Source organism: Pogonomyrmex barbatus, unplaced genomic scaffold (assembly GCF_055798465.1).
Source record: "Pogonomyrmex barbatus isolate J1 unplaced genomic scaffold, ASM5579846v1 scaffold12, whole genome shotgun sequence".
In the NCBI taxonomy this organism is placed as follows: domain Eukaryota; kingdom Metazoa; phylum Arthropoda; class Insecta; order Hymenoptera; family Formicidae; genus Pogonomyrmex; species Pogonomyrmex barbatus.
Window position 1 is genome coordinate 6,887,314 of NW_028297108.1, and position 16,720 is coordinate 6,904,033.

Sequence of the window (16,720 nt, forward strand, 5' to 3'; positions counted from 1 at the left end):
CGAACAGCCGCCGCGCCGATCGTCCCCAAAAGCGCGACGAAACGATCCCCTTTTAATCCCCGAACGCTAACTACCGGCACCTCGGACGATCTTGCAATTCGGAAGATTGGTCCGCATTACGAAATTATCGTTATTCCCCTCTGCGAAAGGGGAGAATGAGAGGTGCGAGCCATCGAGACGCCCGAGGCGCCAGGCCAGGCTTTTTTTCAGTTAAAATATGGAAAACGTTCCGGGTAGCCCGCGTGGATGATCTTCAGAAACGCATAATGGGACTGGAAGGCCAATCTTGGCTCCGTTAAATCACGTTCGCAACGATCGGGACAAGGGCAGTGCACACAGAAGAATCCTTTATCCGAGCAAACAACATCCATCGCCTCGGGACACCGACTCGGTGCTCGGTGCAAGGAGAGAAAAACGGAGGGGCGAAGAAAAAAGAAAATTAAAAATGCGTTGCCGTGAATCCCTTCTCGATGCGACGAGGAATTATATCGCGATTAAGGACGGACGAGAGACAAAGAACTTAGTTAACGTAAAATGGACCTGAAATTTCTTCCCCTCGTTTCCGAGTATATTTATAATAGAATGCGTCTGAGAGAAATATCTCAGAGTACCCCTCCTCCCCCCACCGCCCCGCAAAAAAAAAACTTATTAAACACGGGCTTTAAAAAGATTCGCTAACTTAACAACAGTCCTCAATCCGCGTTAAGGCACGCATTAAGGAACGCATACATCATGATATTAAAAGAGATGTTAAATGAGAACTAGAAGCTTTTGTCTCACGAGGAGGAGAGAGAGAGAGAGAGAGAGAGAGAGAGAGAGAGAGAGAGAGGGGCAGGCGGATTATACGAAATAACAGTTTAATGTGAGTTGAAGTAGATGAGGAACTCATAGCCGCCACGTGATCGGCCGCTAGGATACTCGTGGGTACGTGTGGGTAAGTATAGCGACGCATACGCAATTAGTGTCGTGGCAATTTGGTCCTTCTCTCTCTTTCTCCCTTTCTTCCGTTCGCATTCAGCGTCTCCGTGCAATAAATCACGCGGCCGCCGCGCCGCGCCGCGCCGCGCCGCGAAATTACGACCGGAGCGTCAGGAAACGTCGGCTTGATGCGAGCTAACGTGTCTCTTACGTTCGTTCTCTCCGTTAGTTCGAAAGAAGAACCGATGTCTCGGATCGGGACAAAGGAGATACAGCGTGCGCGTTACCGCGGTCCTTCTTTCGAATTAAGTTCTCTCCCGCGATTAATTAATCGCATTAACTTATCTCCGCAATATTATGTCACGTTTATTTCCGCCACATAATCCTGATTTAGCCGAGAGAACAAACAACTCGCGGGTGACCGAGGAAGATACTCGATATTAAATTACTTCTTTTTAACGAACCGTAAGCGAGCGACACGCGGCGATATTTCATTTCCCAGATTGAAAACGCGGAGATAATTAAGTCATCCGCGATTCGGGTTGACGATCATCGAGGAACTACTCCGCCTTCTCGGGACAGATCGACGGATCGTCGGTCGATCACGCGGTGACGGCAGCGATCGCTTCGATCCCACCTAAGCCGATACATCTGGCTAAGTATATACATCCAAGAGTGGGCAATCGGCGCGATGTATCGCGACCCGAGGTGTCGCCGTGGACCATCATCTCCGTGAGTTTGATTAGCCCTACACCCTACTTGGGTATTGGGGGGGGGGGGGTAGACAGAGGGAAGATAAAGCGAACGAAGAAGAGAATGGAGGACCGAACGAATGAAAGAGCGGACGGTCGAACGAACGGGAGAGAAGCCGCTTACCTTGTTCCGCCTGGATCCCTCGCGGGCAGATTAGCAACAGCAGCAACGGCAGAAGGTGGGCAGCGGAAGCAGCAACGGCGGCGCAGGTGGCTAGGAGCCCTGCTACGCCCGGCATATTGAAGGGGGCCATCCTTATCGCCATGTGGGCCCCGCGGTGGACGGCCGCCAGTCCTCTCACGATCCGTGCGAGGATGCAGCACACCGGCAGCGTCGTCACTCTCGAGCCCTCCTCATGCCTTCCCCCGCGCGCCTCGCGTCGCGTTGCGTCGTCTTGCGTCGCGCGTCACGGCAACCGACGACGACGTGCGGCCACCGGTCGCCACCGCCGGATCTCTCCACCCTCCTCGTCGGCACCACCACCTCCGCCTTCCTCAGCGGCCACCACCTTCCCTGCCCGCTTATGCTCCAGCTTATCGCCCCGACGACGACGGCTCTTATTTATTTTTACAATTCCAACGCACTCACGCGACGCTCCCAATCACACGTACTTTGATACTCGGCTCGGATGACGACTTCGGATGATTGATAACGTTATAATGTCGCTCGATAGTTTTTATCGCAGAACCGTCATCTTGTTTTGTCCGCGAACGCGCGAAACTTCTCTGAATGGCAAACGAATCGATACTTCCTGTTTGCTTTACATGGCGATACGGTTTTGTGACAGGCTGCTGGTTTTCTCTGTAACTGGCTGCCGCGTTCTGAAAGAAATAAAGAGATCGCTCACGTTAATTGAAATCTAGAAACACCACTTTTTCCGCACTTGGTCGTGATTCGCACCTTCCTTTGCTCCCAAGGTGATGATATACATAGACAAGCGACATCGTTTTTATACATCGCTCACATAAACGAAAAGGCGAAACTATGTTAGTTCGTTTTCTCTATTCTTCTAATGTGGCATCTCTGAAAGATATAGCTATCTTATCGTTGTAATTCTCGATGAGAAAAGCATTTATTAACTGTACGATGTAGCTGGTTTATGCAAATTTTTATTTTTTTAATAGAGCGATAAATCATCTGTTGCATTTTTGTCGATGTCACGTATAAACACTACAATGATAATTTGTATTTATAAATAACATCATGTACATACATACGTTGTGACATTTGTATTTATAAATGAGAAATTGCGTCAAATGTCAATTGTATAAAAATATAAGGATTAGGAAATATTCCTATAAAATATTCCTATAAAATATTCCTACAGATAGTCCTTTAAACAATTAGTTAAGTTAATTATTAATTTAAGTCTGACGGTGAGGAGAAAGATGTCACATGATGAAAGAAGGAAAGTAAATGTCGCGGATGGCACATCTCGAGTTCAAGGTTACATCACAAGTTACATCACAGCGAGGGGTTCCAGTGACGTCAATCGGAATTCGTTATTTTCCAACGGTCAATTATCGTGCGTGGAGAAGAAAATAGCGCTAGTAAAGCGAGGGCGCGAAAACGACGAGAGGAAGGGATAAAAGAAATAGGAAAAGGGGCGAAAGCCTCGAACAAAACTTTGGGGTTCATCATGATAGTGGAAGGGCGCCGGGGATAAGGCGAAGTGGAAGGGCAAGGGGTTCCAGGATCAATACCATGCGTTTATCCATCTCCCTCTCGCTTCCTCTATCTTCGATCTCCGTCCTTCTCACGCTCGTAGGGAACGCGACACGGCAGGGAGAGAGAAAGAGAGAGAGAGAGAGAGAGAGAGAGAGAGAGAGAGAGAGAGAGAGGAGAGGAAAGCGGAAAGTGAGAAAGAGAGGAAAAGAGAACTCGAAGCGTCGACCATCCCTTTTCGGCCAACTACGTCTTTTGCTTTCGCTTCGGTAGGCTCTAAGGTCTGGCCAGCGTCTCGTCATTCTTCGACGAAACGAGAGAAACAAGATAGAAGAGGAAAGACAGAGGGTGCCGCGTACGCGGGAGCGCGGGTGCGAGGATCGAAGTACGAAATTCTAGAGTGCCGAAATATAAAGGGGTAAAAGAGAGCGAACGCATGTCAAAGAAAAAGAAAGAAAGAAGAGCGAAGAGATGAGGAGACAGAATAAGAGAGAAGAGACAGAACGAGAGAGAGAGAGAGAGAGAGAGAGAGGGGGGGGGAAGGGGGAAAGAGAGTGACGGTAGACGCGCTTTAGTTCTTCTAAAGCGGGCAAAGACCTTCTCTCACTTCTTCCCCTTCTCTCCAACTCTAGTCAGGTCAGCCAAGATGCATCCGCGAAATTGCAGACTTCAGTGAAACGCCGCCGCCGCCGCTGCTGTTGCTGCTGCTGCGACTCGGCTCGGCTTGGCAAACAGCGCCTCCTAGCTCGGCCACCAACCGCTGCTGGTACCACTCGTTTTCTACCGTTGCCATTGCACGACGAGTGATCTCGTCAAAAATTTAAGATGTCCTCCTTCTACCTTACGGCGCACCTCTTCGGGCCTCCTTCATCGTCCTTCCCGTTCCAGCCCTTCTCCAACTTCAGAACGACTTCCTCTTCGGAACAGACTAGAAATCCGTAGTGCCTCCTTTCATCCAGCTTCTCTTTCACTTTTTTGATAAGACCCGCTAGAGGAATTGCCGAAAACAATCCCGCTCGTCTCGAGAGAGAGCACGAGAGAGAGACTAAAGTGGCGATGGAGGGGAAGGAGGAGATGGATGAGGGATGGCTGCCCTGTAGGCAAGTATCTAGAGTACCTTTGAGACGTGGCTATTTCCCATTTTTTTCCTTTGTTCAATCCCCGCATCTCGTTGCCGGTTACTTTTTCCTTCCTTCGAAAAGTAGACGTAAACACGACGGAGATCGTCTCTCCTGCTAGCGGGTCGCTCACTCGGTAGGTGGTTGGCCACCACCTCCTTCAACGAGCAAAGGCCCCTCTCCTTCTTTCCCTTTGTCTCTTTCCGTCCTGCCTCGCGTCCTCTTCCGGACCAGACCTCTTTTCCGTGTATCCACTACCCAGGTAGGTACACCAAATTGCAGATTTCGGGAGGCGGAGGCGTCCCGACTCGAGTGGCTCGTGAAAATTTTAAACCCTGCCTCTGTGTGATGCCGCGTCTCCTCCAACGTCGTCGAGCCGCGATACTCGCCCGTTGGATCGTGGCAGACCCGCCGAGAGGGGGGGGGGGGTGGTGGTGCTACCGAGAGTGCGCCTCTGATACATACGTACTGTGTACAATGCCTCTCTTCGGCTTTCGGGAATATCTTCGAGTGCACTTGCCTCCTTTCAAGGTGAAAAGCCTCCCTCTCACCCCTCGACTCTCGTGACGTCGCGCGTTCACGCGTCCATCCATCTGTGAACCCTCCGACCACAACTCTCCTCGCGCACAAGCCTGAGGGGAGAACTTTTGCCAATGTAGTCCGGGCCTGGATGTTTTTATCCAGATTAAGACGCTCTCAAGTTGTCGCTGTTTCACAGAGCTTATCTCGGAAGAGTTTCTTATCAGTAGGTAAGATCGCTCGATATCTCCAAAATATGATGAATGACACTTTGATTATCATCGTGTTTACCAAAATATACAGTGACACATAAGAAAATTATATAAATTTATGCTCGATCAATTCTACACTCGTTAACGGAGTAGTCTTTTGGCATCAACGGCTTACCAAAGTATATCCCAGCGGTATCAATATTTTACCAATTTTTGTATAAAAAGTAAAATAATGAAACGATGTATATTCCGATGAATCTTTAAGATTTTGATAGAAATAATAATTTCTAATCGCCATAAATTCTGTTCATCTTTCCTTAAAAAAAAAAAAGATCCATTTTTGGCTATTTAGGGAGAAAGTGTCAGAATAATCTCGCGCAGCCACGTGCGAGTCTTCGCTCATTTTCTTTCTCCTCTTTGTTCTTCACCTTTCGGCGGCTCGACAGGCCTCTCGCTTTCGTTCGATTCTTCTTGTTTCTAGCGTTTCGTCGGACTTTCCTCGCGCCACCGCCGGCGCCCGTGACCGCCCCGGGACAAATTCTATTTCCGGTTGAATTTAAGACCCCCCCGGAATACACGGATTTATTTCACCGGCGTGCCGCGTGCAGCGGAGAGGGTTGGGGGCAGGGATGGGGGGGGAGGGAATAGGGGGAAAGCGCGGTTTTACTCCGGATCCGACGAGGCTCGTAAACGTAACAAAGAAAAGATGTATACTCGTGAGACGAGAGAAGCAAGCGCAGACACGCGGACGAGGGGCGAGGGGGCGGAGGAGGCCTGCGAAGGGCCTAGGAGAAAGAGTAGCTTCCTCGAAATTATTATACCTTGGACGATCGCCACTCTCGGAGCGACCCGGGCGCTATTATTTTTCCAAAACTACGTCTTCTCTACCTCGAACCCGATCTCTTCTTTTTTACCTCCTTCGTTCTTTTTCTTCCTCGCCTAGCCGACTTTTACGATAGTAACGATCGTCCGGTTAACGAGTGACGGATAGATGCAAGAAACGAGACAACTTCTATTCTTGATAAATGAGAGAACATCGTCGTTAAGGCGGTCATCGCGTGATCGGGTCTACTTTTTAGAATCTCCGTTCACGATCGTCCTATTCGAGATTTTATTGCGACGTGTTTGTAGAGATAAGAATTTTAAAACAATTCTTTCGGAACGTTACGTCATCTCCTTTTCTTTTACGTCTCCCTTTAAATTTCTCTCTCTCTCTCTCTCTCTTTTCTTGTTTCGATTAGCTCTTTTATTTCCGTTTCTTTGATTTATGTATATGGCTCATATTTCCAATTGATGAAAAGAAAGAAGATAGAAGTAGTCCGTAAGACTACGGCGGAGGATGAAAAGGGAAAAGAAAAGATTTCTTTCAGTATCGCCGGATTCTCTCCTCTTTTCATAATTAAAATTCATAATACCATCCGCCAGGCGCTGCTCGCAATTACCGCTTAATGAACCTTAATCAGTTTTCTTTTGTTACGAAACTATCGCGCGCCGCGCATTAAATATGCAAGTGAGGAAAAAAAAAAAAGGAATGAAAGCCGATGCGATTAAACAGCTGCTATTCGCTACAAGCTTGTAAATTTCATTCGTGCTCGCTTTATGTAATTAGCCACAGCATCGCGCGAATTAAATGCTCGTAACAAAGCGCGGCTAGATTCGCGAAAGGGAACGCGAACAAATCCGCGCTATCGATACACAAAACCGCGGGAATTTCGCAACCGGCCTGGCCGGGTTTGTGCCAGGTGAAAGTAAGCCGTGCGAGCTCCCGGTAATACCGCGATCGAGCAAGACCGAGGCCCCCCGATCGAGAGACGCAACGCAACGTTCGACTCTCGTATTTGTGTTTAATTAAGATTTCGGCCACAATCACGCAAGTATCATCATATCGGCCGTCGCTGTCAATCGGATTCACTATGCCGCGATCGGATCTCTCGGTGCCGATATTATTGGAAAAACTCGTTGATCTCTCGACGCACGCGATAACCCCTCGTTTAACAGACGTAACACAGATCCGGCTCGGGTCGTTTCGATCGCGGATTGAAATATAAAGAGCGTACACGCGCGCGCGTGTTGAAAATTCGCATGATCCATAAATAGTCTTCGTGATCGAGAGGCACGGTGAGATTATCTAAACGGAACGTCCGCGCAAAGGAAACTGACGTTTACGCGAGCGCCTGAAATATAAGAAGTAAAACTTCGACGCGCATTTATTGGCATTCCGCTATAATCAACGGCGTTGGCATCCCTGATTACGTTTTTATGCTTCCTCGTTACTTTAGACCGCTTCCTCGCGGCGCATCGATATCTCTCCAACGTGTGTTCGCGTGTAATTATTGCAAATACCGCAATATACCGTAATATGAAAAATAATGTAATAAATCACGAAAAGGGTCTTTTTCCAAAGATCTTTTAATCTAAAGAACCTCTTTTACCGAGCAAGTAGATTTTAATATCCTCGAGATTAAGAGAACCTCGCGATTGAACCTCGCGTGATATACGCGAGCGAGAGTACGAAACTAAAGGACGCCATTTCCGATAGCGATATATCGTGAAACTTAGGGAGACAAATACGAATCGTTTGAGCGTAACTGAAAGTAACGAGGAAAAACCGGTACGTTTCTTATCGTGTGTCGTCCAAGCGTGTAACTGGACACCCGATGATAAAGCTAATGGCCTTCGGTGGAGTTCATCAGCGATCAGTCACGCGATCCTGATCTCCATTCCTTTCTCGTTTCACGGGAAAAGAATCTGCTTCGACTTCGGAATCTTTATCGCGTTTTCGCCAGGAGGGATAATCGAGGAATAAAGGAGAACCACGTGTGGAGGACTCCGGAAAGGAGAACGGAATCTGTCGCCCAGGTGATAGCCTAATCCACGCCTTTCCTCCGCTTATCCGTGACGCCGTGACAAACGTTCCGTACGCCGCACGTATACGTCAAAATAGTTCGGCCATTAGTGGTCTCTCCACGACTCCAGCTTCTTCTCGAGCTCCTCGCGGTCTCCCCCCCCCCTCCCCTCCCTCGTTAACGGGGAGAACGGAAGGAGGATACGTGGCGCGGCGGATAAGAAGAGCCGTGCTTACGCCTCGTCGTAATTTATACGTCCCTAATCTCGACGATAAGCTCCTCGTCGTTACCGTGCGTCATTCTGGATTGCATTAAAGTATCGCAACGCCGGGCCGATCCTTGGAGAAACACACGCACACGCGCTTCACGCGTATCGAGTGCTCGCGAGTGCGTGTGCGCGATGATATACTCGCATCTTTTCGGGCAACGGGCTCCCATGAGGACGCTCACGCATGCCTCGTAATTTTACTCACGGAGTCCCAGCAGTTCTATATTTCACGGGAGGGCTCGAACGAAAATTCCGAGCCGTTGTTTCCTCGGCGTTTCCTCCCGGCGTTGCTTCTTTCGTGGGCGCGCGCGCGCGTGCGCGCGCGTACCCCACATCTAGGGCCATATGGCTCTCGTTTCCTCTCTTTCTCTCTTTCTCTCGTTCTCGTACTGTCCCTTTGTTGGGATATCACGCCCCCCTCCGTCCCTCTTCCCTCCCCAAGTCCCGAAGTCTTATCGTTGGAGATTGTCTCTTTCCGCTATATTTAGTTTTATGTTTGGCTCAACGCGAGGTGTAGTTCATCATTCCCGAAAGGCATTATACAAACTGTGTTTTTTTTTTTACTACACTAAAGAGAGATTTCCAAATATATTGTCAACTACGTGAATATCTATGATGTATGTTTGACAGAAATAGATAGACATAAATATGGGACGGCGAACCGGCCGAGAACTTGTCGTTTTGTCCGGCATGCGCATAAAATTTTAATTAATTTTCATCGCGTTTAAGAGAGCCTTTCGAGAGAGATCGAGACACGGGCTCTCATCGCGTCCGCTACTTTTTAATAATTAGGGGCATTAATACTCCAAGTTAAATTACAACTGACTACAAGCGAAGGCGGGGACGGGTGGACGAGAGGGTGGAGCTCGTGGTACCTTCGGCCGTCGACGTCGTCGGCGAAACGACGCGTACTTACTTTATCCAATAAATAACAGGCGCGGAAGGCGAAGTTCTCGACTGGAAAGTTTGAAGCTTCTCACGGGCTAAAACGCTTTTGTCAGTCGCCGTCGCGTCGCCGAGGCGAGTTTCCTCCCTCGGGACGAAATTATTCCTCAAAGGACTACATCTCTGTTTTGTACCCCGGGGCATTATCAGCCCTCCCCCCCGCCCCCCACCCATTCTCCTTGTCTGGTCTGAGCTGAAGTACGCGAATCCTAGAAATTATCGCTTCCTATTCGAAAGCGACACAATTTGTCGTTCCGCTTCGTTTCCCTCGGTTTCTTTTGTCCGGATGATCTACCGGGAGGTGAAGAAGGAAAAAGAACAAAAAAAAAAGGAATCACCGCGAAAAAAACTGTGTGTCCTCCCGCGTACGATCCCAGCGTACACTTCCGGCTTATCCGAACCTCTTTTTTCCTTTCTCTCCTCCTCTCTCTCTCTCTCTCTCTCTCTTTCTCGGTCTATCCGTCTCTTTTCTCTCGAATCTCTCATACTCCCACATTTTTTCCGCGGATCGGACTATGCTCCGACATCAGGGTAGCATCGTCCTCGTGACATATGGAGGGTCCCTGAACGCCCTGTTTTCCCCGCACGATCCCTCGGGGCTTCTCCCGGGGCTTGTTCCTCTTAGCTGACCGGGCTGATACTTCACCCTCCTTGTCTCCCGATGCGTATACGATCTCACACTCCCGCGAGAAATATTTTCATCCGCATCCCGTCTCCGTTTACTTTCTCCCTCCTAAGGCACACCGGCCGGCACACGGGCACGATTTCGCTCGTATTCCGGCCCGGAATTTATACGTTCTGCGATCTTATTGTGACGGTATTTCGGGGCGAAATTCCAGTTTACTTAATATCGCGACAAATGAAGCAGGTATCTGGGGAATCCCGCATGTCTAACAAAACGAATTTTTGTTTACTCGGTAAATATACGGGGACTGGAGTAACGTAATACGCGTTATTCATCCTAATATTCATCTCAAGAAATGCAGATATTTAGAAAAATTTACTTCACAAAATTCTGAATTTAGACTTTAGCATGAATAATAAAAATTGTTAGGACACATACTCATTCGAGCCGTCTAACTAATTTTCTTCTACCACTGCGTGACACTTATACGATAATAATAATAATACAAGTACAAGCATTAGAATGTTGCGGATGTTGAAACACATTAGCAGATTGCCATTTAGATGAGTTTCTGTTTTCAAGATTCCGTGGATTTCTTATCGCATCAGTTTCGAGAAAACGGGCAAACGTTTAAGTCAATGTCAGCGGTCTTTTATTTACACTTTACTGCTCCGAATGCACATCGCAAACAAAGAACATAACGAAAAGTTCAACCGTACGTCGTGATAAATATATCACTAGTTGTTTCCGCCAACATCATCGACTCGAAACATTACCTCGAAATCTGTAAACAAGCAGTTGTGAACGAAAAACAACCGGTCGATTTATTTTTCCTAATTAAGCAACGAAATTAACGGAATCGCATCGGCGGGAACAACATTGACGCAATGTGATCGGGGGGAGAGAAAGAGATAGATATTCGGGAAGGATGAGGAGGGGGAGAGGGGAGTCTCTCGTCCGAACCGGCGTTGAACTCGACCCGGAGGAAACGACATGACAGCATGGGGTTTCCGTTCGCACAACCCCACACGCGGTGCCACGGACGATCCTCAATGGGGGAATCGTTCCATTAACAAGTAACCGTTCGTTAGACGTGCACTCGATCGATAATGACCCCGACGAGGCCTGTGTCCGCCATTTTAGACGATGATGGTGTCCTCTTACCGCACCGGTTTATGGGGGATACTTTGATATAAAGTCATGACCCTGAGCTCCGATCCCTATATATATATATCGAGAAAGTAAAATGGATTAAGGAAGATTTATGTTTTATCTTATTTTTGACGTGCTACGGTTGATAAATGCACATGGAGAATGTTTTAAGAAGTACCATTAGATGCATATTTAATGATTAAGATATACCCAAAGTCATTATTAAAAGATTAAAATCTAAAAAAAATAAAGTACTTGAGTACTTTTTAAATAAGATCTTTTTAAATTAACATCAAGACGGAAATTGTGAAGAAAACGATCAAGTTTTTTTTTTTTATCGATTGAAAGTTAACTTTTATTTCTCTTCATACGTAAGAGATGGGAAATCATAAGCAATTACTTGCACTTGCAATTAATTCAGCATTCAAGGCTTGCCATCTCTGTTAAGAGAGACAGAAAGGAACGGGAAGGGAATGGAAACGGTGTCTTAGAAAGGAAGTTAATCACGAGTGAATTTTCCTTCGTCTTTTCTCAATTTCATATCTGTTTCGTCGATGTGCGCCGGCATTCATTCGCTCACCCCCGTAAATGCGGTGTCTATTTTTCTCGTTAACCGCGACCTCGGCGGCACCGAGTCGCTTCCGGCGTCGCCGCGCGACAAATAACAGTGATTAACGACCTCGATTACCGGAGTACAATTAGAACGCGGCGGAGAGCGCGGGGCCGAACGATGACGAAGAAAGGAGTTGAAAAAGGACTGAAAAAGGAACTGAAAAATGCCATAGGAATGTTATCCAGCTCCGGTGTCCGACGGGACTGTCCTCCGGTGAGACGATGCATGTCGAAGTCCCGCGGCCGCAGATATCCGCCGGTCCGAGAATTGGTGGAGGATAGTCCGTTCGGACTTAATCACCCAAAGACGAAGGTTGCGAATGGATGATTAATCTTCTAGGAGAAAGAGGATACGTGTAATTGCGAGTAATGCGCGGTAGTGTTTTCCCGTGGTGGTTTTGCGAATGGAGTTTTCAATTAAACTCGCGACGGTTCGGGAAGACTTTCACTTGAAGATAAAATTTCATTCCAAGTGGGATCGCTCGTCGATCGACGGGACGATGGAAATGAAACTTTCACTGAACCCGTCGATAGGTCGCTTCATGGGATGTCATGAGTTCGAGACCGTCCCGCGACTTCGCGAGGATACCTTTCGTTCGTATCGTGATGATTTTCATTCGTAAATTCACGTATGCGTGCTGTGACGTCAAGCATTATTTTCTGTACGACCTACATTCTGCGTTGCCGCGAATCTATTGTTTCCACAACTTTGCACGTTCAAAGGATCGAGGATAATGTACCTCGGTGAGGTAGAACCGTATAATTGTATAATTAACTGCGTACGATATTGATTAGCATTTATTGAAAGGATATATATTATCTAGCTACTAAATGGATTATCGCCCATTCGAAACGCCTTCGTGATAATTATCCCAAAGAAGACATCATCGCTATGGACTAGCTCAAAGATAGAGAAAGGAGTAGAGAGAGAAACAAGATATCTATGCATCTAGTATTATAATTCCATCAACGCGAAGGAGCTGTCTCTGGAGGGAGAGAGAGAGAGAGAGAGAGAGAGAGAGAGAGACATAGCGCACGAAAGCTCTCCCTCTTCGTCGGTCTCTCTTTCGTTTCGTACTTTTTTGTACGAGCGTCGCTTAAGACGCCACCTGCTACGCTCGCGGCCGCCTAGTTTATATTTAGTTTCCCGAGTTTGGAAAACTCTTAATGGATTCTTAATGACCCTGAAGGGCCGCGCGAGCGCGCGCAGCGAGACGAGCTAGAAAAGTCAGCCGGGAGAGCAGAAGCCAGGAAAGCGAAAGAGAAGAGCAACAGCTGATACCTGCTACACTTCGTCGTCTCCCTCCGACGACTGATGACGGCCGCGATTACCGGGTCGTGACGGACAAGAGACTTTGTTCAAGTCTCTCACGCGTCTGATATCGAAACGACGAACGCGAGTTTGTGATGTCGGACTCGTGTTACGATTAATCCTCCCCGTCGAAAATCTTTGGCGAGGGCGGGTGAGTCTTGGGGAGGGTTTGAAAGACTACTCCCTCGTGTGTTTTTCTCTTTCATATGTCAGATCTGCTTCAACTTGTTACAAGTTTTTTTTTTTTTCACCGTGTCGCGGTTTAGTCCGTTAAAGTAAAAAGACACGAAATTATTTATAATATATATATATTTTAGAATATAAACAAATTTTTTTAGATTTCTCTGCGAGATGAATTTTCTAATCATTTAAATAAGTGACATTGATATGTATACGAACATTCGCGGAATGGAGAAATAAATTGTGGAATTTGTGACGAAAACAAGCGTATTATTCTTGGCTGAGTTATTATTGTCACAATTCCCTCTTTGCTTTCCGCCCTAATCGCGACCTCGTTTTTCAGATTATCCAAGCGCGATTGGTAACCTATTTTTTTTTTCAGTTTCCCCCCGGCATCGATCTTACACAATATATCGGATCATCGGTCACCTGCTGTGAGTCGGTCAGCGGTAAAAGAGAAGAAACGGGAGGATAAAGAAAAGCGGGTAGAGCGGAGGGAGGGAGGGTAAATGCGCGCGGTTATTCACGCGATACAGGCGGTTAAATAATATCGGACGATTGACGAGATGCAATTCATGTCGGACGCAGTATCGAGCACGATATTTTTTCCCGTCGCCGAAAAAAGCCGAAAAACCGACTAGATGGCCCCGTCGAAACATAGTGCTGGAGAGGGGGGGGGGAAGGGGGGGAGGTTGAGGGTAGTAGTGGCGGATCGATCGAGCAATTATCGGAAATCGAGCTATCGTTTTGGCGTCGCTTAAGCCGCCCCTTTTTCCTCCCCCGCCTCCTCCCTCCCCCTCATCCCACTCAATGCATGGCCATGGACGACAACGAAGAGAGTTTCTCGGAATAAATTACGGGAGCAGAGAGAGAGAGAGAGAGAGAGAGAGAGAGAGAGAGAGAGAAAGTGGCCATAGATGACTTCGCGATTTAATGTGGCTCGATATGCGAGAAAAAGAAACCGCGGATCACGTGACAGCGTATTCGTGCGCTCAAGAAGCCGGGGGGATACGAGCGATGGGAAATAATGCAAAGCCCCCCGTAAGTTATAATTTGCAATTGGAAACGAGGTCACGACAGTCTCTCGGTCAGGTCCGGTCGAGCGAGCGTGCGGTTTCGCGGCAATCTGCACGGCTCGATAATTAATGGTTTCCTTCGAAAGTCAGCCCGCCGTTCATTAATAATAAATCATCGAGTTTCGCGCGTGAAAAATCCGGTCGCGCGGCCAGCGCGGAAAACGCTCGCGACGATCCGCGCGTGCACGGAGAAAATCGCACGCCAAGTTTTTCACACCGCGCATTTCTCTCTTTCCCTCTCTTTCTTTCTCTATGAATACCACTCGTTTGCGGAATTAACATAAATGTAGAATAGGGGACCGATGCGAGGGTTAGAACGCGGGGGGATCCGCGATGCACAAAGCCGTCGTTGTATACGGAAAGTACGCACGCGGAAGCTCTCCTCTCGAAGGAGAGGATTCCAAGGTTCCTCATTACGGATTTCGCTATTTTGTCCGCCAAACTGGATTACACGGCCGTTTGTGTCGCAAATTTCTTCAACGCGCGACGAATTCGCGCTTCCCCTCGCATTGTCGAACCACTCCCGGGAGGATATCACCGCGGAGTTCCGTCGGACGCGATAAATACATTTCTATGCAAAGCGAGGCGGGAGTTCCGCCGTGCCGCGTCGCTCTTTTCGCCGTATTCGTCATCGAGAGTAACGCGGTGCCCGCGTATATCGAGCCGCTAACCTTGGCATCGCGTCGGGTCCTCGAGGACGTAGGACGACGTTGGAGTGTATCGCCCGTACGTTCCGCTTCTCCCGCGGACTTATAGAACGAAGGACTGGGAGAGAGAGAGAGAGAGAGAGAGAGAGAGAGAGCGTGTCACGCCAATTACGAGAAGCATCGCTGGCGGAGAGAGAGAGAGAGAGGAGAGCCGGGAGGAAGGAAGACAGAAGAGAGGAGACGTAAAGGTGCGTTTGCACTATCGCGAATGAGGCGACTCTCTGACAGTCGCTCAGTCAGTCGCACGTGACAATGCGCGACGTGAGAAATAACAATCGCATCTTATTCTTCGGTCGTAATGCGTAGTAACTCGATTGACTCGATTGAAATTGTATCGTATTAAAATTCTATTCGGAAATAAAATTCTTCATCACGAATTTCTTCTATATATATTTTTTTTTTTTTTTTTTTCAATTAAATCAAGAACATTGTTATTACCGATTCATTCCGCTTTAGGAATTGATTATTTTGATTAGACTGATGCTGCTACGGTATTAAAAATGTAAAATTGAGACAAAGGCGAATGAAACGTTTGATTATTTTTATACGTATAGTTTCAAAGTGACACTCATACAGACGTTCGCACAAACACCTTTTTGATAATTTATCGGTTTATCGCCCTTCCAAAGGAGCAAATGAGGGCTCACCCTCAATCACATTATCGTCTATTCGTGTGCTCGCGTAGTATAAACGCACCTTTAGACAGAAGTAGAGGGTAGCGAAGCCGCGCGCGGGAGAGACTTCGGCGACTCAGGTAGAACTAAGTCGATTAGTGCGAGAGAGACGGTGAGCGACGGGGAGAGGGTGAAGGAGTGAAACGAGGAGAGGACGAGCGGGTAAGGGAGGCGAGTCGCCGGCCAGAGAGAAGAGATGCTGGAACGCAGCGACGGAGGAAGAGGAAGAGAGGGCAGAAAAAGGCGGAGGAGCGACGAGGAGAGACGAGCTAGGCGGAGAACGGAGAATGGAGAACGCGCCGAGGACGAGCGACGAGGAAACGAAAAAAGAAAGGATCGAGCTGCTCCCGACTCAGCGGCTCTCATATTTAATGATATACTCGGCCGTGCCGGAGTCCCGCTAATGCACGGACACTACAATATGCTTCTCTCTCTCTCTCTCTCTCTCTCTCTTCCTCCCTCTCTCCCTCGCTTCCTCTCACTCTTCCTCCCTCTGTCCGCTACAAGGGACGCGTGCATGCGTGTACACCGTGCGCGATTCTCCCGTCTGCTTTTTCCATCGGCCGGCGTTCTCCTCTCTCGACGTTCCACCGAGGCGAGTTAACGAGCCATCGAAAGTCGCGCGCGCGTCTCGCGAAAGTACGCGGTGTATTATATATTAATTTATGATCCGCGCAATACGAGAGATCGATATCAGAAACGCGCGCGCGCGCGACTGGCCAATGGCTAAATCAGGCATAAAAAAAGAAAAAAGAAAAACTCGCCTCTCAAGATAACGCGATTACAATCGCGCGCTGTCGAAAGATCCTTACGCGCCGTTCTCTCGTTTCGTCGATGCACCTAAGAGAGTATAACATGGGATTTTATATATATATATATATATATATATATATATATATATATACTCTTATCTCGATAATTATTAATTATTATATCGCGATGTCCGACCTGCGCGCGTACCGAATTAACGGTATACCCGAGCGAGACAGACATCTCGTACACCTTGAACGGGATCCGAAGGTAACCTTCGATTACCGGGCATCACCCCGGCACTTTCTTTCCGCGCAATTTCGCGCCTACGGTAAAGTGGACTTCTCGAAACGTTCTTTTTCTCTTCGCGCCCTTTCCTCCGACTCCC

At 47.9% G+C, this 16,720-nt stretch overlaps 1 protein-coding gene across 20 annotated transcripts in view; it reads right to left on the bottom strand.

Moving 5' to 3' along the window:
• The window catches only part of Eph (Eph receptor tyrosine kinase), a 106,639-nt gene that overhangs the window by 60,026 nt on the left and 29,893 nt on the right, over positions 1-16,720 (bottom strand). For all 20 annotated transcript variants that reach the window (XR_016138097.1, XM_089071595.1, XM_089071596.1 and 17 more), the window contains one exon: positions 1,795-2,492. Coding sequence is in view for 19 of the 20 variants with exons in the window: in XM_089071595.1 (XP_088927721.1) it covers positions 1,795-1,936 (142 nt within the window). In the remaining variant the exon portion in view is untranslated. The remainder of the gene's footprint in view (positions 1-1,794; positions 2,493-16,720) is intronic.